Below are 24,251 nucleotides of genomic sequence, written 5' to 3'. Positions count from 1 at the left end.
CCAGTGCTCTTTCTCTGGGTGTAGCTGCTTCTGTCCATCTTTGATTAATTAAAGCTCTCTTTATCAAAGAGATCCACTTCCATCAGAATACATCCTCAAACAGTATTGTTGTCGATGTATATAATGATCTCCTGGTTCTGCTCATTTCACTCAGCATCAGTTCATGTAAGTCTCGCCAGTCCTCTCTGTATTCATCCTGCTGGTCATTCCTCACAGAACAATAATATTCCATAACATTCATATACCACAATTTACTCAACCATTCTCATCCTTTCATTTTCCAACTTCTAGCCACTACAAACAGGGCTGCCACAAACATTTTGGCACATGCAGATATCCCTTTCCTTTCTTTATGATCTCTTTGGGGTATAAGCCCAGTAGTAACACTGCTGGATCAAAGGGTCTGCACAAGTTTGATAACTTTTTTGAGCATAGTTCCATATTGCTCTCCAGAATGGCTGGATGTGTTCACAATTCCACCAACAATGTATCAGTGTCCCTGTTTTCCCACATCCCCTCCAACATTCCGCATTATCTTTCCCTGTCATTCTAGCCAATCTGACAGGTGTGTAGTGGGATCTCAGAGTTGTCTTAATTTGCATTTCTCTGATTAATAATGATTTGGAGCGTATTTTCATATGTCTATAAATAGTTTCAATTTCTTCATCTGAGAATTGTCTGTTCATATCCTTTGACCATTTATCAACTGGAGAATGGTTTGAGCCACAATAGTATTTTAAAACAATCCTGAAACACAGCTTGTTCAACCATTCCCCTATTTCTCTTGGTTTCTAATTCTTTGCCTCCACAAAAAACTGCTATAAATACGATTACAGTGTGGGTCCTTTTTTCCTTCAATCTCTTTGAAATAAGACCTAGTGATATTTCTGAGTCAAAGGACATGCAGTTTTATTGCCCTTTGGATGTAGTTCCAAAGTGTTCTCCAGATTGATTCGCTCCATCAACAGTGCCTTAGTGTCTGTTTTTTCATATCGCTTCCATTTGTCATTTTCCTTTTCTGTGCTGTTAGCCACTTGGATGTATCTGAGGTGGTACTTCAAAGATGTCTTAATTTGCATTTTTCTAATCAGCAACGATTTAGAACATTTTTCTATTATTGATAGCTTTGTTTTCTTCTGAAAATTGCCTGTTTATATCCTTTCATCATTTGTCAATTGGGGAAAGGCTATTTTTCCCCCAAATAAATTGGACTCGGTTATGATACATTTGAAAAATGAGATCCTTATGAGAAAAACTTGCTGTAAATTTTTTTTTCTTCTAATTTCTTATTTTCTTTCTAATTTAGCTGTATTGATTTTATTTGTGCCTGTGATCAAAATTATCCATTTTACTTAGAATAATACTGTGTACCTTATGTTCCATTATAAACTCTTCCTTTACCCTTTGATCTGATAGATAAGTTTTCCATGTTTCCTATGTTACATTTGTTCCAAGGCTCTTTAGAGTCTTTAATGGAAATAAATGCTATATTTTGTCAAAAGCTTTTTCTACATGATTTTTCTTGTTTTTGTTTTTTAAATGGTCAATTATGCTTATCGTTTTCCTGATGTTCAACTAGTCTTGCATTCATGGTAGAAATCCAACCTTGTCTTAGCATGTGATCTTGATAAATTGCTATAATCTTGTTGGTATTTTAAACTTTTGCATCAGAAGTCATTAGGGAAACTAGCCTATAGTCTTCTTCCTTTGTTTTTGCTTTCTCTGGTTTAAATATCAAAATCATATTGATGTCATAGAAAGGACTCCTTTACCCAACTTTCTTTCCTCCTCCAAATAGTTTAGGTAGTTTTGGAATTAGGTGTTCTTTAAATTTGATAGAAATTCATTTGTAAATTTGTCTGGTCCTGAGTTTTGGTGGTTTTCCTTTTTGTTGTTTTTTAAAGATAGGGTTAAGTATTCTATTTCCTCTTTTAATTATATTTTGAAAAATATTTATCCATTTAATTTAGAATGACAGATTAATCACTTTCAGGATTTTTATTTTGGCGTTTTGAAAGTTTTTAATTTGTCATTTCTCATTTTTTTTAGTTACATCCCAATTCATTAACTTATTATTATTAATATTATAATATTATATTTAATATTATTATCATTATATTAATATATATTGTTTATATGTTATTATTATTATATTTAAGGGTTTAGAGATATTTCCCCCCCTCCAAGTGCCACTTTTGTATTCCATAGATTTTGGAGCATTATGTTGTTTTTGACATTCCCTTTAATGAAATTGATCGTTTCTGTGATTTGTTCTTTGACCCACTCTTTCTTTGGGATTTAGTTTTACAGTTAATTTTTAATCTTTGTTTCAAAGGCCCTGTGTTGAATGTAAATTTTGTTGCTTTGTGATCTGAAAAAGGTACATTAAGTATTTCTTCCACATTTGTAAGGTTTTTATGTCTTAATACATGGTTTGGGGGGTTTTGGGGGTATAAAAATTGAGAAAAAGATAGACTTCTTTCTATTTCCATTCTTTTTATCCCAGAGGTCTGTCGTATCTAACTTCTCTAAAATTCTGGTCATCTTCTTAACTTCCTATTTATTTTGTGGTCAGTTTGTCTGGGTATGAGAGAAGTAAATTAAGAATTCCCCACTAGTAGTATATTAATATCTTTTTCTTATTCTAATTCATTTAACTTTAACTTCAACAATTTAGATGCTATGCTGTTTGAATAATGTTTAGTATTGTGATTTCTTTGCCTTTTTGTATCTTTTAGCAAAATGTAGTTTCTCTGATTATCTTTTTAATTGGGTTTATTTTTGCTTTTGACCTTTGCTGAAGCCTAATAGACTCTGTTCCAGCCTCTTATTTTAATTCTGTGTCTTTCTGTTTCGGTGTCTCATTGTAAATAACACCTCGTTGGATTCTGCTTTCCAATCCATTTTGTTCTTCTCTTGTTTTATTGATGTGTTCATCTCATTCATCATTATGCTTGCCAATTGCCTGTTTCCCATGAATCTTCTTTTTAATCTTCTTTCTTACTCTCTCTTTTAACTTTAACCTCCTTTCTGACTTCTGCCTCGCTTAATAAACCCCTCCCTCTTTTCACTTCCTCCCCAACTTTCTCTTAGCAACTTCCTCTCTTACTTCCCTGTTGGATAAGATGAATTTCTCTATCCCATTTTGTGTGTGTATGTGTGTCTGTATATTATATTCTAACCTTTTTGAATCATTTCAGATGAATCAGTGAGTTACAGTGACTGGTTGTTCCCCTCCATTTTCCCTTCCATTGTGAAAAACTGTTCCTTGTACTCCTCTTTTATAGAAAATCATTTTCCCTTTTTCTCAGTACATCTTTTCCATTTTTCTTTTGTGATCATCCTAACATAATAAACATATAGCCATTCCCTCTTAAGTAAATAAATTTCTCACTCGTGTTTACTTTTTCATTTTCTTTTTGTTCTGTTTAAATGTCAAATTTTCTGTTGAGATTTTGGCTTTCATTGGAAATGCTTAGACATCCTCATTTATTAAATGTGCATTTTTTTTCTCTCGTAGGATCACACTCAGTTTGTTGTGAAGGTTATTCTTAGTTGTTAACCATAGCTCCCTTGCTTTCCAGGACATCCTATTCCTTCTTTGCTCCTTTATGGTAGAAGCAGCTAAATCTTTTGTGATCCTGATTGTGATTGAAAGGTTACTTTCTGGCTTCTTGACCAGGGAGCTATGTGGGACTGGTGCTAGACCCCCTCACCCAAATAGGCTCCTCTGAAGCATCTTCAGATACAAATAGGAAGCATTTATTCAGTCCTTGCAAGGAGAGGCCCAAGTACTCCAGCTGAGCAGATCCAGAGCTTCTCAGCTTCCATCTCCCAGCATTGTGCCTGCCCTAGTGAACCAGAAATAGTGATTTTAATTAAATAGCAAAAAAAAGTTCATTGGATGGATTGAAAAGGAAGTAACCTTTAAGCACTGGTTGACAATGCTTCTACTTCCTGTGGGTCACATAACTTCCTGAAGCTTAGTCCCAGGATCTGATCTTTTCTGTCTTACAGATTTCTGAGAATAGGGTTCAATAGACCTCTTACAGGAGGTGTTTAGGGGAGTCTTTGATTTTCTGTTGTGTCCCCTGGCTTAAAATGAATGGGTAGTTTTCCTTTTTAATTTCTTGAAGCATTCTGTCTGTTGGCTCTTTTTAAAGTAATTTTTTAGGTAATTCAATGATTCTTAAATTATCTCAATCTTTTCAAGGTTGGTTTCATTTTTTTCTTTTTATTATTTTGATTTTGTTTTATGGTTTTTTTGATGTTTCAAAGAGTTGTTAGCTTCTTCTTGACCAATTCTAATTTTTAAGAAGTCATTTTCTTATTGTTTGTGCTCTTATCAAACGATTCTTTTTTCATAATTTTCTCCTATTGCTCTTCTCAATATTTCCTTTACTTTTTAAATCAGATTTCAAAAACAAAGATTTTGCCTTTTTTAAAAGCTATTTAAGGAATCCTTTTTGGGCTTGTGTTCAATTTGCATTTTTCCTTTGAAGCTTTGCTTGTAGATGTTTTTAAGCCATTTTCTTCTGTTTTTTCTTTTTTGTTTTTTTGTCTTGCATTTCTATCATCATAGTAGCTTTTTATGGTCAGGTTCTTTTTTGTTGTTGTTGTTGCTTGCTCATTTTTCCAGACTAATTTTTGACTTGGGCCTTGATATTGAGAGTTGGCTTTTAACATATATGGAGGGGGAGGGTTTGAGGGGGAATGACTTTCCTAAGTTTTAGGCTATGTTCTGATATTTTCACTGCCAGGCATAGAGTTTTTGGTGCTTGCAGGGTATTGTGATTTGGTGAGAATCAGCGCCCTTCCGGTGTGCACTCTGATCCTTGCCAGGTAAGTGGCTCCCTCTTAGCCACAACTCCTCAGCATCCTGGAACTGCAACCTTGAACTGGATAATGAACAGTGGAGTTGCCAAATGGCAAGGGTTCTGACGCCTAGTATTACTAAGGGGTTCCCTGTAAGCTCTTTCTAAATTGGTGTTCATTCCCCTTATTGTCTCTAAGTAGTGAGTTCTCCCTGTACCATTCTTGCTGCTATTTACCTCCCAAGTTCTGCAGTAGGTGCTTCTGCTACCGTGTTCCTGACTGATTCCTACCACACTGTCCTCCCAAATTGTCTTGAGCGGGGAAAGTAACTCTTCTTGGCTTTTTCTTGATTATTCCACTTTGAATTCAATTTGACAAACTTTTTAAAAGTTCTTTAGAGAAGATCATTGGAAAAGCTTGGCAGAAATGCTCACTTTACTCCTCTAACTAGGCTCTGGGTCTCCCTCTAGCAAAATTCATTTTCTTTTCCTTTTTTCAAATATTGCCGTTTTTTCCAATTACATGTAAAAAAGTTTTTAACTTCCATTTCGAAACTTCAATTTTGAGTTTGAAATTCTCTTCCTCCTCTCCCTCTTTATTGAGAAGGCAGGCATTTTGATACAGATTACTAACACATGTATAGTCATGCAAAACATTTCCGTATTAGCCATGTTGTAAAAGAAAATATAGACCCTCCTCTTCTCCTGGGGGAAAAAACCAAAACACAAAACCCAATTCCTTCAGAATTGCCTTGTATTATTATATTGCTGAGGATAGCTGTCATTCCTGGTTGATCATCCCTATGATATGTTATATTATACTTTTCCTAATATTGTTTACCAAAAGGTTGTTAAATGAGATTATTTCTTTATCATTAAAGAGTCTTTCATAATTTTGTTGCACAGGTGGGAAAGTATTGTTGGAAAAGAACCTTTAAAAGGGGTGATTTTATTTACTACATTCCTTACTTATTTCACTCAGTTATTTTTAAATGGGTAATCTTCAGTGAAATAGATCGTTTCTTACATGTTGCTCTTTGGCATATTGAGATACTGTTTATTGGTTTAGAAAATCACCAAACTATGTATATTTTTTGGACCTGGGAATCTCCCTATTAAACTTTTTTTTTTTTATTATAATAACTTTTTATTGACAGAACCCATGCCAGGGTAATTTTTTACAACATTATCCCTTGAACTCACTTCTGTTCCGATTTTTCCCTCCCTCCCTCCACCCCCTCCCCCAGATGGTAAGCAGTCCTATATATATTAAATATGTCGCAGTGTACTCAAGATACAATATATGTGTGCAGAACCGAACAGTTCTCTTGTTGCACAGGGAGAATTGGATTCAGAAGATAGAAATAACCCAGGAAGAAAAACAAAAATGCAAACAGTTTACATTCATTTCCCATAGTTCTTTCTTTGGGTGTAGCTGCTTCTGTCCATCCTTGATCAATTGAAACTGAGTTAGGTCTCTTTGTCAAAGAAATCCACTTCCATCAGAATCCATCCTCCTACAGTGTCGTTGTTGAAGTGTATAATGATCTCCTGGTTCTGCTCATTTCACTCAGCATCAGTTCCTGTCAGTCTCTCCAGGCCTCTATTCATCCTGCTGGTCATTTCTTACAGAACAATCATATTCCATAACATTCATATACCACAATTTACCCAGCCATTCTCCATTGATGGGCATCCATTCATTTTCCAGCTTCTAGCCACTACAAACAAGGCTGCCACAAACATTTTGGCACATACAGGTCCCTTTCCCTTCTTTAGTATCTCTTTGGGATATAAGCCCAATAGAAACACTGCTGGATCAAAGGGTATGCACAATTTGATAACTTTTTGGGCATAATTCCAGATTGCTCTCCAGAATGGTTGGATTCATTCACGACTCCACCAACAATGCATCAGTGTCCCCGTTTTCCCGCATCCCCTCCAACATTCATCATTATTTTTTCCTGTCATCTTAGCCAATCTGACAGGTGTGTAGTGGTATCTCAGAGTTGTCTTAATTTGCATTTCTCTGATCAATAGTGATTTGGAACACTTTCATATGAGTGGTAATAGTTTCAATTTCATCCTCTGAAAATTGTCTGTTCATATCCTTTGACCACTTATTAATTGGAGAATGGCTTGGTTTCTTATAAATTAGAGTCAGTTCTCTATATATTTTGGAAATGAGGCCTTTATCAGAACCTTTAACTGTGAAGATGTTTTCCCAGTTTGTTGCTTCCCTTCTAATCTTGTTTGCATTCGTTCTGTTTGTACAAAGGCTTTTTAATTTGATATAATCAAAGTTTTCTATTTTGTGATCAGTAATGGTCTCTAGTTCATCTTTGGTCACAAATTTCTTCCTCCTCCACAAGTCTGAGAGATAAACTATCCTATGTTCCTCTAATTGATTTATAATCTTGTTCTTTATGCCTAAATCATGGACCCATTTTGATCTTATCTTGGTATACAGTGTTAAGTGTGGGTCCATGTCCCTATTAAACTCAAGAGGTCAAAGAGAAGAAAGGGTACAAAAATATACATTTTGTTGAAGGAAGGACTTGAAACAAAGTGAATGGCTGGCCCTCAATTGCAGAATGACTGAACACATTCTAGGACATGACTGTAATAGGATGTTATTGTGGCATAAGAAATTATCAATGTAAAGAATTCAGAGAAACTTGGGAAAACTTAGATGAATAGATGCATTTTTTCTTTTCTTTTTTTTAAAATTATAATAACTTTTTATTGACAGAACCCATGCCAGGATAATTTTTTACAACATTATCCCTTGCATTCACTTCTGTTCTGATTTTTCCCCTCCCTCCCTCCACCCCCTCCCCTAGATGGCAAGCAGTCCTATATATGTTAAATATATATGTGTAAATGACTTTACCCACTAATCAGTCAGAAAAAAAATATTGATTTAAGGAAAACAGATAATGAATCACCTTTTGGCATAGATATAATATACTGGAATGGTCACACAATATATGACCCATGTGATGATTTATTTTGCTACTATTCTCCTTTTGGTATAAGAACAATTTTCTTCAATAGTATTTTATTTTTTCAAAAACATGTAAAGATAGTCTTCAACATTCTGGACTTTGTAGTCCAAATTTTTCTTCCTCCTTCCTTTATCTCTCCCCTCCCCAAGACAGCAAGCAATCAGATTTAGGTTAAATATTTGCATTTTTCCTTATTTGACATGTTGTGCAGACAAACAGGAGGGAAAAAAGCACAAGAAAGAAAAAGCAAACGAACAAACAAGCTTCAGACTCTATAGTTATCTCTTTGGATGCAGATGGCAATTTCCATCCCAAGGCTATTGAATCGCCCACCGAATTGATGAGAAAGGGTCAAATCCATCACAGCTGATTATAAAGTTGTGGTTTGTGCATATGGTGTTCTTTTGGTTCTGCTCATTTCACTCAGCATCAGTCCATCTAAGTCTTTTCAGGTTTTTCTGAAATCAGGCTCCTAATTTCTTATAGAAGAATAATATTCTGTTGCATAATTTATTTAGCCATTCTCCAACTGATGGGCATCCACTCAATTTCCAGTTTTTTGTCACCCCAAAAAGGGCTATTATAAACATTTTTGCACATGTGGGTCTTTTTCTCACTTTAATGGTTTCTTTGGGATATACATCCAGTAGAGACACTATTGGGTCAAAGAAGATGCAAAGTTTGATAGCCTTTTGGCCATAGTTCCAAATTGCTAATCCAAGACTTTTTAGGAGAGGTGAGTAGGTTAGTGGGAATATGATCAGAGTCAATAAACATTAAGAATAATAAATAAAAAGAGTAATAACCAATACTGATACTGTTTACTATGTTCCTGGCATTGTTATCACATTTGATTCTCCCAACTTCCCTGAGAGGTAAAAGCTATTATCCCCATTTTACAGATGAGGAAAGTAAGGTAAATAAAGTTGAAGGATCCCATAGCTCGTAAGTGAGACTGAATTTGAGTCTTCCCAACTCAAGCCAGATGCTTTACTTTGAGTCAGGTACTGTACTAAGTGTATTGGGAAGAGAGAGAAAGCCCATTCACAATTCACATAAAGAGAAGCTGAAAATGAGGGAGGGATAAACTCTGTGCAGGGAGATGGTTAAGTTTTATAACTGGGCTGAGAAATGATAAGGGGATAAGGGGGAGCTCTTGGGACCCTCGGAGGTGGAGGAGCTGGAAGCTACTCCCTGATGTCTCCCCTTCATAGTCTTTAACAGGGCCGAAGGTACTCGGGAGTTGCGGGGTTGCTATCGTCTTTCAGAAAGATGAGCTTCAGGAGGTCAGCTGGGTGGGAGATGGTGGGGTGATTGATGCCAGAGAGGGTACGAGTTTCTGCGAACCAGGTTGGTGCTGAGGTGTGAGTTTCAGAATTGACTGAGAGAGATCTGAAAAAAGGAAAATGTAAGAACAAAACAGAAATGTTCTCCAGGGAATTGGGGTAAACGTGGCAGTGATGTCTTATTCAATTTAATGCACACTTTTCCAAAAGACTGTAGATTACCCAAGTTCCTGGTTTCTTCTCCAGTCCCCTCTCTTTCCTTTGTATGTTGGATTATCTGGGTTTGTGAATGAATAAGTTAATAATAAAAGGAAAAGTTAAAGACTAGCCTTGAATACATTTCACTGGACATTTTTACAAGGCTGCCTATTCTCTATTAACTAATATCTCTTCTGTAGATGGGAAGAGAGGAGTGTGTGTGGTGGGGGTGGTTGATGATGATATCTTACTCACTTTTAGGATGGGAAGGGGGGGTGGGTTAGTTATTATGAGGTCAGAGCATCCAGATCTAGTGCTGCAATGGACTTTGGGAGGCCATTGAGTCCAACATCTTGTGATTTTCCAGAGAGGGAGACTGACATCCAGACGGTCCAGCTTCAGTGACTTGCTCATTGTCCGTCAAAGAGCATCTGTGTGCCAGGCCTGGATATGCCATTACAGTGACTGAGGCAGCTTCACTGTGCAAAAGGAGCTTCCCTACTGATGGGGAGGTAAAAAGAAATAGAGAAAAGTTCTGTTTGGGGTCCTTTGAGGTGGGAGGGCAGAACCGGAGGAGCAGGAAAGGTTTGACTCTGAAGATCGTGTTTGAGCTAAATATTGAAGGACAGTGGGGGGTGGTCAGGACAGAGGCACAGAGGCTGTAGAGGAAGAACTGTGGGTGAGGGGCAGATTATCTAGCCATGGGAGAGTCATAGGCAGTGAGGCTGTAAATGTAGATTTGGGATCGTGTTGTGAGCCTTTGGAAAGATGGAGCCAGGGAATTTGTTGTTCTTAGAGCCATAAAGTGCTATTTGAGTTGGTAGAGTAGGGGAGTGGAAAATGGGCTGATTTGGACATGTGTCCTTATAGGCACACTGTGTCTAATCTTACCTATTAATGACTGCTCCTGCTGCTATTGCTACTAACTACTATATCCACATTTTGCTAGAGGACCTGTGCTATTTTCTTCCTGTCCCATAGAATCTTTTTTTTCAACATATACATAATATGTGTATATTTATAAATATATCTACATACAAACATATATATGATTATACATTTCTATCTATCAATGACTTTTTCTTTTTTATTACAAGATATACGCATGGGTGATTTTTCAGCATTGACAATTGCAAATCCTTTTGTTCCAACTTTTCCCCTCCTTCCCCCCACCCCCTTCCCCAGATGGCAGGTAGACCAATACATGTTAAATATGTTAAAGACAATATAAGTATACATGTCCAGACCTTTATTTTGCTGTACAAAAAGAATCGGACTCTGAAATATTATACAGTTAGCCTGTGAAGGAAGTCCAAAATGCAGGCGGACAAAAATAGAGGGATTGGGAATTCTATGTAGTGGTTCATAGTCACCTCCCAGAGTTCTTTCTCTGGGTGTAGCCAGTTCAGTTCATTACTGCTCTATTGGAACCGATTTGGTTCATCCCATTGTTGAAGAGGGCCACGTTCATCAGAATTGATCATCATATAATCTTGTTGTTGAAGTATATAATGATCTTCTGGTCCTGCTCATTTCACTCAGCATCAGTTCATATAAGTCTCTCCAGGCTGTCCCATAGAATCTTAAGTTGTGATCATCAGTATTAATATAGTCATTTTTTATTTCTATAAGAAGGGAATCCAACATCTCTATAGATAGGGAAGTAAACGAGATAGAGTATTCAGAAGTGATTTGCACTTAAGAAGGGATGTAAAGACTTAAGATTTTGAAATAAGTTCATTGCTTTCCAAAAATTATTGGGAAAACTGGAAATCTTTATGGAAGAAACTGGGTATAGACCAGTATCTTACACCTTTTACAAGATCAGATCAAAATTGACACATGGCCTAAATATAAAAAGATTTTATCAGAAAATTAGAAGATTGTGGAACAGATTAGTTAGAATGTATACATGAATCTGCAAAGGCAGGTGTAAAATGAATCATTTTGATTACATTAAATTAAAAGGGTTTCATGCAAATAAAACATAGTAAGGATTAAAAGGAAGGCAGAAAATTAAGGAAACAGTTTTATGAACAGTTGATCAAATAAAGGTCGCAGATCTCAAATATATAAAGAAATTTGGCAATTATATAAGAATACAAGTCATTTCCCAGTTGATAAATGGTCAAAGGATATGAATTTTCCAGTGCAGAAATCAAAACAATTTATAGTCATATAAAAATATGCTTTAAATACATTATTAATTAGAGAAATACACCTACCAGATTGGCTAAAATTCTAGCAGGAGAAAATATGTTGGAAGGGACGTGAGAAAAATTAGGATACCAATTCACTGTTGACGGAATTATGAACTGATCCACCTATTTTAGAGAACAGTTTGGAATTATGCCCAACAATTTAATAAATTATCTGTGTGTACCCTTTGACCTAACATGACTGAGCCTATTTCTGAAGGTGATTAGGGAAAAAGGAAAAGAACTGACATGTTCTAAAGTGTTTCTAGCGGCTCTCTTTGTGGTGGCAAAGAACTGGAAATTGCAGGGAGGCCCACTCGTTGGAGAATGGCTAAACCAGTTGTGGTATTGTTGTGGTCGTTTGTCAGACACAAACAGGATATCAGGGAGGCGATGCCATGACCTGCGGGTGAATTGGATTTGAGGGGGGAAGCGGTGCAAAGTCACCAGCTTCACTTCCTCCTCCAGAGCTGTCTGGGTCCAGTGGCCAGAATTAGATCAGGACCACTAAAGATGGCCCTGGATGCAGTGGGAGACGGTGGCCTTTTTAAGCTAAGTTGTGGATTGTGATGGAATACTGTGCTGTAAGAGATGAGGAGCTGGCTGGTTTTATAAAAACAGACTTGCATGAAATAATGAAGAGTAAAATGAGCAAAAGCAAGGGAACATTGTGTACAGTGAGAGCAACATTGTTTTAAGGATGACTTTGAACGAATAACTTATTTTGTCTACTATAAATGCAAATACAAATTAACTCTAAAGAACATATGAAGGAAGATGCTATCTGCATTCAGAGAAAGAACTGATAAATAGGAGTTTGTATGGAATAGTTATATCTGTATCTCTATATAGTTCTATTTGTCTCCAATAGTAGCCATCTTGGGGGAAGGGGAGAAAAATGTACATGATGATTTTGTTGTATATTTGAATGGAATAGCAAGAGGTAGATAAAAGATTTACAGTTTCACATGCAATCCTCTTTTTTATTATATTATTATGGAAATGCTTGTTTTATTCCATAAATTAAAAAATAAAAAAGGGATGGGAAAGAGAACATCAAGGAATATGGATGTTCTTATTCTATCCCTCAATCCTTGACCTCCTCTGCCCATTTCTTAGCCTCTTCCTTTTAGGGTTTTAATAATTCTTCTATTTTCTTTATCATATCTATTTCGGAGAGATTTGTGAGGTTGTGGGAGATGGGAATAAATGTATGGCTATTTGGTTGCTCATGGAACCATCCATATATTTTTAGGGGTTTGTCCCCTGTTCCTGGAACACTCTGACATCCCTTCAACTTCCAGTTCTTTGCCACCATAAAGAGAGCTGCTAGAAACATTTTGGAACATGAGTTCTTTTCATTTTCCTTGATCACCTTGGGAGATGGATCTACTGGTGGATTGTTGAAGGTGACAGGTAACACTTGGAATAGCAGTCCGGGAAGAAGGGGCAAGCTCCATGTTGCCCCCGGAAAGCTTTGGGCTTGCTGGTATAGTAGGACTAATGCTAAATAGGAGAGCCCGCTCTCTCCCGGCCTTTTCTCTTCCTCCCTGGTTACAGCATGGCTCATTCAGTGGACAGAGCCCCTTCTTCCCATTGGCAGTGGCCTGAGGACCCTGTCACCTCCTGAGGCAACCTGCGCTTCTTTTTGTTACACCTTAAATTCTCAGGAAGTTCATCCTGGCATCAGGCATCTGTTTGGTCCCTTCTAACCACTGTGCCTTATAGATTCCCTGTGGGCATAATCTCTTTTCTGTATGATAATCCTCCAAGTACTTCTCTCATGTTCCTCCTTTCCCTGTTCTTTTCCCCTTGCTTTTTTCCCATCCCTACTTCTTCAACCAGTCCTCATATGATGTGCCTCGAGGCTCACCTCCATCCTGTCAGCCTCCTTTTGGAGGCTCTCCAGTTCGTGGCTGGTGATGTTCAGCTCTGGCCCCAGGGCCACAGATGGGGCGTGCTCTGCAGAGCTTCTCCTGCCTTAGCTTTTGGCTGCCATGTTACCCTCCTTCACTCTTCAAGCTTGCAGCCCACTTACCCCTCCCCCCTCAAACATTTTCAGACCCACCACCCCTTACAATCTTTTTATTCCTATTAAATTTCATCTTATGGATTCAGCTTAATGTTTTAGCCTTTCAAGCTCTTTTTGGATCGTGACTCCCATTTTCTTTGGTGTTAGTTCTTTCTCCTAGCTTGATATGTCATCTGAACGTTTTTGTCATCTGTATCCTTATCCAAGGTGTCCAAAAATGTTCCACATGACCCAGCCCTTCAGGGAGACCTGGCTGCAAACAGGTGGAACCATTGTTGAATCTAGCCATAAACCAGCTCTGAATGTATCTGAATTAAAGCGCCATCTAGTCCAGGCCTTTTCATGTTTTCTAAGCTGATGGTAAGAGGTACCTTGCTTAATTTAGTAAAATCTAGGGAAACTCTATTCACGGCATCTCCTGCCCAGCCCAGAGCTTCTTAAACTCTGTCCACTTGAGGTCCCATTTTGTCCAAGACATTTGTACATGTCCCCATCTTGAATCTGATCCGAGGAGTTTCTGACAGCATTTGTGTGTGCACAGTGCAAGTGCACGTCTTGTATGTTGAGAACCCAGGCTGCAGTGAAGTCACAAGATGTCACATGTGAAAGTGCTTCCAGAAGCACCTCGGGGGCATTGCGCATTTGATTTTGAGTTCCCTTTTGATCATTGTGTTCAAAAAACCTCTTGCCACATTTTTCATGCTCCCCTGTGGAATTACTACCCACAGTTTAAGAAACTTGCCCTAGTAGAGCGATCCTGTCAGAAAGGGAAGTGAGATTTGTTCAGTATTTGGGGCTGAGACCTGTTGGGTGGGATTCTCTAGAGAAATGAGCAACTGGGAAGTGAGGAAGTTGGGGGAACATCACTTTGTCTTGTATTCCCCTTGTGTGAAGGTAGGAGTTAGGGAGTCAGAAGGGACTGGGATGGGGAGTGTCCCAGAAGTCGGCAGAGCCAAGATATCAGAACTTTGGTTGGTGGGTTGATGTAGCTTGAAAACCTCAAAGGAGAAATTAGTGAGGCAGGAGGCTGGCGAGAAGTTGCAAGGGCTACAGGGAGGTACAAAGATTGAAGAAATGGTGGCCATGGCTGGCGAAGGTGGCCAGGTTCCACTATCAGGAGAGCCGGAAGGGGTACGTGCCAGAGGGAAGCAAACACCACAAGGAGCATGATGAGAGGGGTAGGAGGGCACTGCCTGGAGGTGGGAGAAAGAGGAGTGGCCCATGGACCATGGGGGGGGGGGGCAGTGACAGCCTTAGCACTTGGTGACAGACTGGCAACTGGGGATTCCAAATCCCTGTCTGCAGAGAAGCGGGATGGTAGAAATGGTAGATGTGGATGGCCAATAGTTCAGATGCCTTGATATCATAATTAAGATTTCACTGACAGGGTACAAGGCAGCTCAGATGAGGGGAACACTGGGGGAGCCGATTGAATGCAGGTGGAAACGGCCAGGAGATCGACAGAGGGAGCAAGAAGGAGAGGCATTTCTTGGTTCCCTGCAGGCAGCAATGGGACAGGAGACCAGTGCGCAGTGGAATGCCATCTTTTCTCCTTTCCCTGTGGGTGGCTGGTGATAGGTAGGATCTCCTATAAGGAGGAAGAAATGGCCAACCTAGGATGTAATGGCGCCTGTCTCTGCCAGCCTGGGAACCCATTCCTTTCTCTCTTCTCCATGCAGGGAGAAAGAGGCCAGCCTAGGATTTGGGCACAGACTGGCAGAGTGCTGGCCTCTGCATTTAGCGAATGGTCAGTCTGATCTCCTTATCAGTGACACGGCAGACCTAGAGGTGCTCAGCTAAGGCCTCCTAGAATCAGAGACAAGTGTAAATGGGAGTTCGGCATTGAACTGGGGAATGCAGAGGGAGGTCATGTGTGGAGACCAAGACTTTCTTTCTGTGGTGTGTGTGTGTGTGTGTGTGTGTGTGTGTGTGTGTGTGTGTGTAGCTGGGAACTGTAATTTCTTGCTCAGAGGAGAGACATTTCTTACAGCACTAGTATTTTCTGAATACAAATGAGTAATATAATCGTTGTAAAGTGGCTTTTATGCCAAGATTTAAATTAAAATAGATTCTTTCAGAAATGTGCAAAAGAAGATCTAATTCAGAAGATAGACAAAAGGAAGAAACTTCCCTGTCCAAGAGGAGTCTATTGTTCATGAGAGTCCTTAGCCACGAGTGTGGGCACTCCCTGGAGTGAGCTTGACATGATCCATCTGGCAGCCGCCTCCGGCCCCTGCCCCTCCTCATTTCTGCCATTCCCGTCTCCATGTTACAAGGATCCCCACGGCATTCTGCGGCACGCCCTCCTTCCCCAGCCCTCACTGTCCCCACTTTGCCTTTCCCATTAATGATGCTGATAACTGGCCTTACAGTAGCCACTTAGTGCTCAGTAGGTATTGCCTCCGTGGAGCCGGAACTGCCCAGCGGTACAACATACAGCACCCCTGTTTTACTTGTAAGGAAACGGAGGCTCAGCTTGAAGGGTTTGTTGGCTCCTGCTCCCATGCCCTATGGGATATGTAGGATTTGAACCCTTGTCTGAAGTTCAGCACCCTGTTGACCATGCCGGGGTACTCCTCTTTTGTCCGGTCTGAGTGGGAGCTGGAAGTTGTGATTAATGAAGCCCCGTGAGAGTTCAGGTTTCTTTAGCACCCAGGGTTTCCAGAGGACTTGCTTCTTGCCAGACCGAGTGGTTGGAGCGAGTCTCATCCTTCTCTATTACCGGTGAGATCTCTCTGATCTCTTCCAGCTCCAAAACAGATGACTCAATTTCTACAGTTTTCAAAAGAATGAGCTCCCAGCATCCCTTTCTCTGGTGCTGGGTTTGCCTGACCTCCCTGAAGGAGGGGCTTGACTTTCCAGTCAGAAACTTGGGACCACATACTACTTGTTTTGGTATTAATCAAACCGCCGTGGAATATAAACCAGCTTCCTGTGGTTCCAAAAGCACTTTTTGGGTGCCTGTCTTTTTCCTGTATTGTTTTTGGAAAATAAAGTGGATTGTTGTCTCTATAACTGAAAATGACGTTGTCCCCTCAGGGTGAGATGCCCTTCCCAGTGGTGGGGGTGGGCCGGGAAGGGTGTGGGGGGAGCCTTCCAGGCCCAGCTGATTCATTGACCCTCTTTGTCCAGGTGGTCCTTGGGAAGCGGCTGGATCAAGATCTGAGCTGGAGCAAGTCTGAGGATGAGCCTGAGGATGAGCCGCATCACACAGGTAGGGATGGAGTCCCCTGAGATTTCTCCCCTCTGTAGTTCTCCCTCCCCCAGGCCTCATCTTTTTTTTCACTATTGTGATGAAGAAAGGGGCTTTATTGGAACTCAGTGTTCTTTGAAAAACCAACAAATGGCTTTTCTGTTTTATTCCTGTACTTTTCCTTTACAAAAATCAACTTCATTTCATATTCCAAATTCTCCCTTCCCCTCCTTCACCCATTGTGAAAGGAAGAATAATAAAGCCCATTATAAGTACGTAGAGACCTGAAAAATATTTCTGCATTAGCCGCATGTTCCCCTGCTCCCCTCTCCCAAAAAAGGAAAAGAAAGAAATAGAAGAGAGCCCGCTTCAGTCTGCACTTGAGGGCCGCCACGTCTCTGTCTGCAGGTAGGTAGCATGGTTCATCCTTAGTCTTTTGGAATTGTGGGTCACTGTGTTGATCAAAGTTATCAGATCTCTACAGTATTGCAGCCACTGTCAGTGTTCTTCATTCTGCGTCAGTTCATGCAAGTTTTCCCAGGATCCTCGGAAACCTTCCGCTTCATCCTTTGTAGGACAGTAGTATTCCATCCCATTCATAAGCCATATCTCGTTCAGCCATTCTACCTCTGGTGGGCACGCTGCCCTCAGTGCCCACGTCTCCCTTCCCGTTTCCTCACCTCATGTGAAGAGGATGCACTAACTCATATGGGGCTGTTGTGGGGTGAGGTCTGTTACCCCTAGGGCACACTTAGTATGCCATGAGTACTCCCTCTCCAGCCTGGGCAGAGGATTGGAGGAGTTGCTGGGATCAGGGATGGCCTGTTCCTCCGTGATTTAGCCATCGCTGGGTCCCAGATGGGAATCTTTTCTTGTACTCGGCTGGCAGAGCGGGGTGGCCTCGGGTCACCTGGGACTAAAGCAGCACCTCCATACTGAGGCCTTCTCGCTTGCTGGAAATCCCGGGTCGGTATCCATGGGAGCCCGTACCTTGCCTGGTGCATAGTGGGCCCTTAATAAAGGAGTGCTGATTGGATCAGATGAACTTGACTTTTTAATCAGAACTGTTTCTCTGGAGGAGCTACAGAGCATCCCGGAGTCCTCCGGCAGGCTCTTGCTAGGACTCAGATCCCTGGGCTTCCTGCTGGTGATCTGTTTAGGAATGGAGTCCCTCAGGGATGTCTTCCTTCTGGGCGTCCCTGATCGTTGTGTGACGCCGCCTTGAGGAGGGACCGTCTCTGCTCAGCTTGCCTGGTGAAGGCAGTAGACAAGAGGACTTATTTGTAAAACTTGAAGGGATTTTGAGCTTTACGATGAGGCTCGTGAGCTAGATGCCCTTAGACTCCTTCCAGACCTGGCTCTAAAGGCACCCGCCCGATGCTCCCGGGTTCTCGCTGTGCCTGCTTTGTTCAGGTACGTATGCACGGAGAACAAACGGATTCTAGCCCCCGTTTTCAGGGGGCCTTTGGTGCTCCCTGGCCTTGGATTGAGCTGCTGCTGACTTGGCCTTTTTCCTGGGAGGAGCTTTAGTCAGGGCCTGCCTCTGAAGTGGCCGGTCCCAAAGGGCTCTTCCCCCCAGGGTCACTGCCTCCTGTCCCCAAGCTTTCATTTTTGGGGTGGATTTAGCCCATCTATGGGCTTTGCGTTTTCTGAAACACTTTCCTGCACTGTCTTTGAAATGCTGTAAAAGGGAAGCTTTTATCAGAGTTTGTTGGGAAGGATGACTGGAGGAAGGGGGTGGGACTGGGGTGGAGAGTCCCACAGAAGGAGAGTCTCTGTAGCGGAGGAGGCCCCTGGCCCCTGGTCACACAGCTTAGCTTGGAGCTGGCAGTTGGAACCAGCCATTCCTGACTGCAGATGTGGTGCTCTCTCTATGAGAGGTCCCAGGCAATCCAGTGGGCTCTCTCCCCTTGTCTAAACATTTGACTTAACATGACCAGCTTCAGTTCTCTTGGTCCCTGGTCACATTTCTAAGCAAAGCTAAGGGATCAGTACCCAAAGTCGAGAACCAGACGAGAATTCGTGGGGGATAGAGGTGTCCCCCCCTTTCCCCCCAGAAGGTGAGACAATATGCCAGTAAAGGGGAAATGCCTGTGGAGGCCTCCTGTTCCCTTCCTGCACATTCTGCATCCCGGCCCTCACACTGGATCTCTAGCTGCCCATGACCTACTCCTTTGATCTCGCTCTGGTGATCTCTCTTCCTAACTGTCCCTACTGTGCTATTACACCTATTTTATAAATGAGGAAACTGAGGCACCAAGAGATCTGCCTTACGCATGCTACATGCTCTAGCCCTTAAGAAGTACTGTTTTGAATTGAAGTGACCTGCTGGTAGTCTCCACTAGTGACAAGAGCCAGGTGAGGCTCCCTGTTCTCCTTTCTCCCCTTCCACCCCAGTCCCCCAGGCTGGCCCTACCAGACTCCCCCATGCCTCCAGAGCCCATGGTTGATTTCCCTCTTGGTCTGGATTTCACAGTAACTTTGCTGCTTCCTCCCAGAGGCAGCAGAATGGGGAGGGGGAGAGGGAAGGCAGACCACATTTGTGGAGATTGTCTGGAGGCGTGTCCGTGGCCACCTCGGCATCCAGAGCTGCCCGTATCCATGTCCCGAGCAGCGCTGCTCAGAGATGGGGAGCATGACCAGGGACCAGCCTGCCTGACTGTGCCCATGGCAGAGCTTGAGTAGAGTCTTGTGGGATCTAGTCTGAGAAGGTGCTTAGTTTGTCCTATGATGACATCTTCTCTTTGTGTTTAAAATAGTTTTCATTAAAACTGGACTCCAGTTCAGAAGGAAGTTTGAACTCGCCCATCCAGCTCCTTTTCCAGAGAAGGAAACTGAGTCCAGTGAGTTCAGGTCACCCAGATAGTGAGTGTTAAGTTTTGACGCCAAGGGCCTGTCCTTCCCACCACGTCCCCAGGTTTACAGGGTCCATTTACAAGGGTTTGGGGGCTGCCGGAAGCCCAGTGTCACTGGGGCCGGTGGGCGGGCGAGAGGAAGGTGCTTGTGGGTCTGATGGGATGGAGAAATGTCCCATGGTTATGGATGGATGTTCTGCAAAAACGTGCTCAGTTTGGCTCATGCAGAGTGTGTTCTGATGCCGAATAAAGCCACGCTGCCATACTATTCCGATGCTTGGTTTTGTTTATTTCTCTTCTCCCGTAGACTTCTCATATTGTGCGAACTCCACCGCAAACCCACGCCCTTCTGAGGATTTGTTAGTTTGGGTTCCTGTGTGGTCTTTCTGTAGAGGCTGTTTCCAAATTCAGGTCTTCCAGCATATCCACATTTTAATTTCTTTTGGATGAGGTTTAGAAAGCAGATCAATACATATTACCCAAAAGTTTCCACGTGGTAAATGTGTTAAATCAGTCTCTCTGTTCATTTGTGGAACCCCAAGAACCATAGTTAGATGCCACCTTTAAGGGATGGACTCTGGTACTGGAAAGAATCCTTTATTTGCCCCTCCACTCCCCCCAGTTGGTCAAACCTCCAAGCAACCTGGAAGGACAGAGGCCTCCCTAACAACTGGCTGGTGTTTTTTTGTTGTTGTTGTTGTTCTTGTTTAAAATATGGAGATCTTATTGAATGGGGTGTAAAAGAGGATTTGGGGATTAATGGGGAGAGGTGTGTGTGTGTGTCTAGAGAAATAGAAAAAGGGCAGAGGTGCAGTGGGGGAGAGTCTTACGTTCCCCTGGCTGCCAGCCTCCATGCATCCTGTGCTGATTACAATCCTTTCAGGCCTTTGCATCCTGATCAAATGCTATCTTCATTGGAGCCTGCTCACCTGGGTCTCTGCAGGCCCTTTGAGACTGCCCCAGGGAGGGGCTGCTCCTCAGGAACTGGTTTGTTGGCCCTATGACCACTCCTTAGACCCTTTTACCTCCCAGAAGTCTTCACTGGCAGAGATGTGCACACCAGGTCTTTTTTGTGTTGCTCAAGTCCCTGCCTCAGAGAGCCATGTTGTGGGAAATACTGAGAATTTTAAAAAAGATTTAAATTCCCTTTTATTCTGAACTAAATAATTATTAACAAAAACGAACACGTGTGTGGAGTTTATCTATGTATGTATATCTATGTATATACGCAGGACAGAATTCTGTGTGAGACCATGAGTTGGTTTATATGCAGCTTGTTTTTCTTTTTTAAAAAAATATAATAGTGTAATAATGAAGTTGCTAAGTCAAACCCTTTGGGTTTGGGAAACTTCTTTTCTTCTGTTTATTTTTTAATGCCTTATTACTGCTTTTTTCTCATCTCTAACACATGGCCCTGACTCGTAACCCTCCTGCCCCTGAGAGGTCTCTCTTACAACAAATAAACAGTCAAGCACAGTAATCTGGCTTATTGACTCTACCTGACATCATGGCTCTCATTCTGCCCCTCGAGGCCAGCCTCGTTACCAGGGGACCCGTTGTCCCAGCCCCGACCTGGGCTGCTGTTGTCTTGTTTCCGGACCTAGCTCATCTGGGATAATCTACCGGTGGGCCTCCCACTAAATACCCCTGCTGTGTTCCTTCTCCTTTGTCCACATTGTTCATATCCATGTGTCCTTGGCTCAGCCAGCCTTTTGGGATACTAATGGGAGAGGGGAAAAGTAAACAAAAGAAGAGAAAACCTTTGGAGTCTTTCCAAAGCTGTGGATCAAGACAGGAGCTGAGATGGTACCTTTATAAAAGGACTTCTCTCCATAACAGTCCTAGGAGGAAAGGAGCAATGTCCCCATTTTGCAGGTGAGTGGACCGAGACTTTGAAAGCTGTGGTTTTCCCATGCACCCACATCCACTCAGCTCAGGACCCCAAAACAGGCCTCTGGCCTCTAGGACAGAACGTTCTTCTTCCTCCCTCGTGAATACCTTTGGATGTGTGTGAGTTAGACCCTGTGGTACCCCCCCAGAGCATGTTATTATTCTGGGCAGAAAACCATTTCACAAAACAGCTGCTAAGTCTTTGACAAATTCCATGTAATTCCACAAGTATTTATGAAAAAACAGGCTCTGGATAGTGGATTGTGCTGGGGGGGGGGGGGGGGCAGGCCCTGACCTGGGATCACATGGCTTTGGGTACCTCCTCACCAGGGCAGGCCGACACCTCCCCTGGAATTGAAGGATTTGTCTCAAGCACTGAGTGGTGACACAGCCAGCAACGGTAATGACCCTGGCATTTGGTAGGGACACTGCTGAGAGCTTTGTAGGTATTGTCTGTCTGAGTCTCACAACAACCTTTAGAGGTAGGTGCAGTTATTGTCCTCCAAACTGCAGAGTATTGATGTTCTCGGGACCAGCCAGCTAATGGCTGTTTGAGGCTGGATTTGAACCTTGGTCTTTGCAATTCCAGGCCAGCTGCTCTGTGCCCTGGTGTCCCTGGACAGCCTCGCGGCACCGGACAGCCTCAGCCTCGGAGTCACCGAAGAGGACGGCCTGTGCTTTCTGCCGTGGTACAGCCTAGTTGGGCCAAGATGGATGCAAAGAGCGTGGTCCATGACCTCTGGAGACCTGGAAGGGGAGGAGGGAGGCACCCACAACCCCACCCAGGGCGCGCTGACCCCTTTGCTTCCAATAAAGCTGATGGTGAGGGGAGAAACTTTCTACCAGTCAATCAGTTTCTCCTGGTTGCCACTTGGGCTTTGTTGACCAACTACCAGCAGACGGGGAGTCGGTATGTGGGGCTTCCAGGTCAGGCCGGGCACAGGAGCTGCCTCATGATCCATTCCCAATTTTTTTTTTTTATAAATTAGACCTGATTGTATTTCTTTTTTTATTTCGTTTTGTTTGTGTTCCAGAAGTATTAAGGTTCGTGGAAAGGTATGGCCATGTTTTATACTATGTGACTATAGAGAGTCTTTCCCCTTTCTCAGTCACTTCCATATAAAACTACCTTGTGCATCCAGCTTTTCTATCAAACTCTCATGATGACAGCATCCATATAATGATTCTAAAAAGATGAAATTCGGTGTGGAGAGGTCAATGACAAAAAGAAGGATCATCCACATAAGGATTCTAAGAAAATAAAGTTCACTGTGGAGAGGTCTATGACAAAAAGAAAGGCTCTATATGCCCAAAAAAGTATTGTACCAACCCACCTTGACTTAACAGAGATGTAAAAACAAATCATGGGGCAGGATGAAGAAATTGTAGTATACAAACGTAAAGGACTATTGCTAGTAAGAAATGACCAGTATGATGAAGACTGAAAAGTTTGGGAAGATTGAACCTTTAGAAAGGAAAGTCAGTACAGTCAGCAGTGTCAGTGGGCAAGAGCAAAACAAAAAAAAGTGAAACAATGCTGGGTGATTATGATGACCCACTTGGGCCCCAGAAAAAAATGTGGAAATGCCCTTGATTTCCATTCCATTGCAATGCCAAATGTATTACATCCTTTGCAGAAGGATGTGGAATGTTGCATATGGTGGTAGGATTGGGTGACATGTTAAAGACTTTTTTTTTCTTTTTTAATGAGAAAAGATTTGGGTTGTTGGGGAGGGATGTGTATTAGAAATGATAAAGGCGATATTAAAAGATCGATCACTTTTAACACATCTGGCAGGTAAATTGAAAATCAATTCAGAAAAAGATTGGATGACCACTTGTTCAATATAGGATTTATTGACCAAGATTAACAACAACACTCTTGAAATCACTTAAAAGTGTGCTGTTTCTCAGTTATCAGAAATTTTTTGCAGTGCGGGGTCACAAATCAGAAAATTGTGAGATAAACAACACATTAAAGCTTCCTTGAACCCATATACTCTAGGTTCCTTCCAGGTTTTGAGCATGAACATCTGAAACCAAATAACAAGCCCCAGGCTCAGTCATTGAAACTTCCAAAAGTAATAAAGAGCAATATAAACACAGATAATGGTATTGTCAAGTCAGCAAGCATTTATTGAGTACTAATTGTGTGCCAAGCACTCTGCTAAGTGCTAAGGATTCAAAGAAAGGCAAAAAAGCCTCTCAAGGAACTCCCTATCAGGAGAGACTTTAGGATGTTCAAGATACACGTGGGGTCAGTTTATTCTGGTTTGGATAGTGTGTGGATATATTCAGAGAAAGGGCCTAGCACTGGGTGACAAAACTTGGAAGGGCTAAATGTTGGAGAGCTGGCTGGCAAGGGACAGACAGTGTGATGATGAGGCCTGAGGAAGCATCACTTCCCAGAGGCAACTTGAGTTATAGAAATATTGTTTAAACTTGGATTTGCTTTTTGTTCATTTTTGTCTGTTGAGAGATTAGACTTTCCTGAAATCTCTGCCACCTCCTAGGTCAAGAAGCGCCATGTCCCTGTTGGCTGTGCAGCCAGTGTTAAACCTGGATGAGACCCCTAAGTTGGCATTTGGGGCAAATAAATGGAGGATAGTCACTCTTCCTTTTGTTTTATCTTGTTTTAATGGTGCCTTCCGTTTTGATGGTTCCCTCCTTTCTAGATAACGCTGCTCCAAAAGTCTGAATGTAAACTTTTCTCCCTCAGTCTGAACTCCTTTAACTTTGACATTTCCCAGCTGAGAATTAAGATTTTTTGAGTTTGC

General features: G+C 41.8%; 1 protein-coding gene across 1 annotated transcript in view; it reads left to right on the top strand.

The window, feature by feature from the left end:
* Positions 1-24,251, top strand: part of PRR14L (proline rich 14 like) — a 51,165-nt gene that overhangs the window by 3,924 nt on the left and 22,990 nt on the right. The window contains exon 3 of the mRNA XM_051976285.1: positions 16,669-16,750. Coding sequence (XP_051832245.1) covers positions 16,669-16,750 — 82 coding nt within the window. The remainder of the gene's footprint in view (positions 1-16,668; positions 16,751-24,251) is intronic.

Source organism: Antechinus flavipes, chromosome 1, assembly GCF_016432865.1.
Source record: "Antechinus flavipes isolate AdamAnt ecotype Samford, QLD, Australia chromosome 1, AdamAnt_v2, whole genome shotgun sequence".
In the NCBI taxonomy this organism is placed as follows: domain Eukaryota; kingdom Metazoa; phylum Chordata; class Mammalia; order Dasyuromorphia; family Dasyuridae; genus Antechinus; species Antechinus flavipes.
This window is presented reverse-complemented; position numbering and strand designations above follow the sequence as displayed.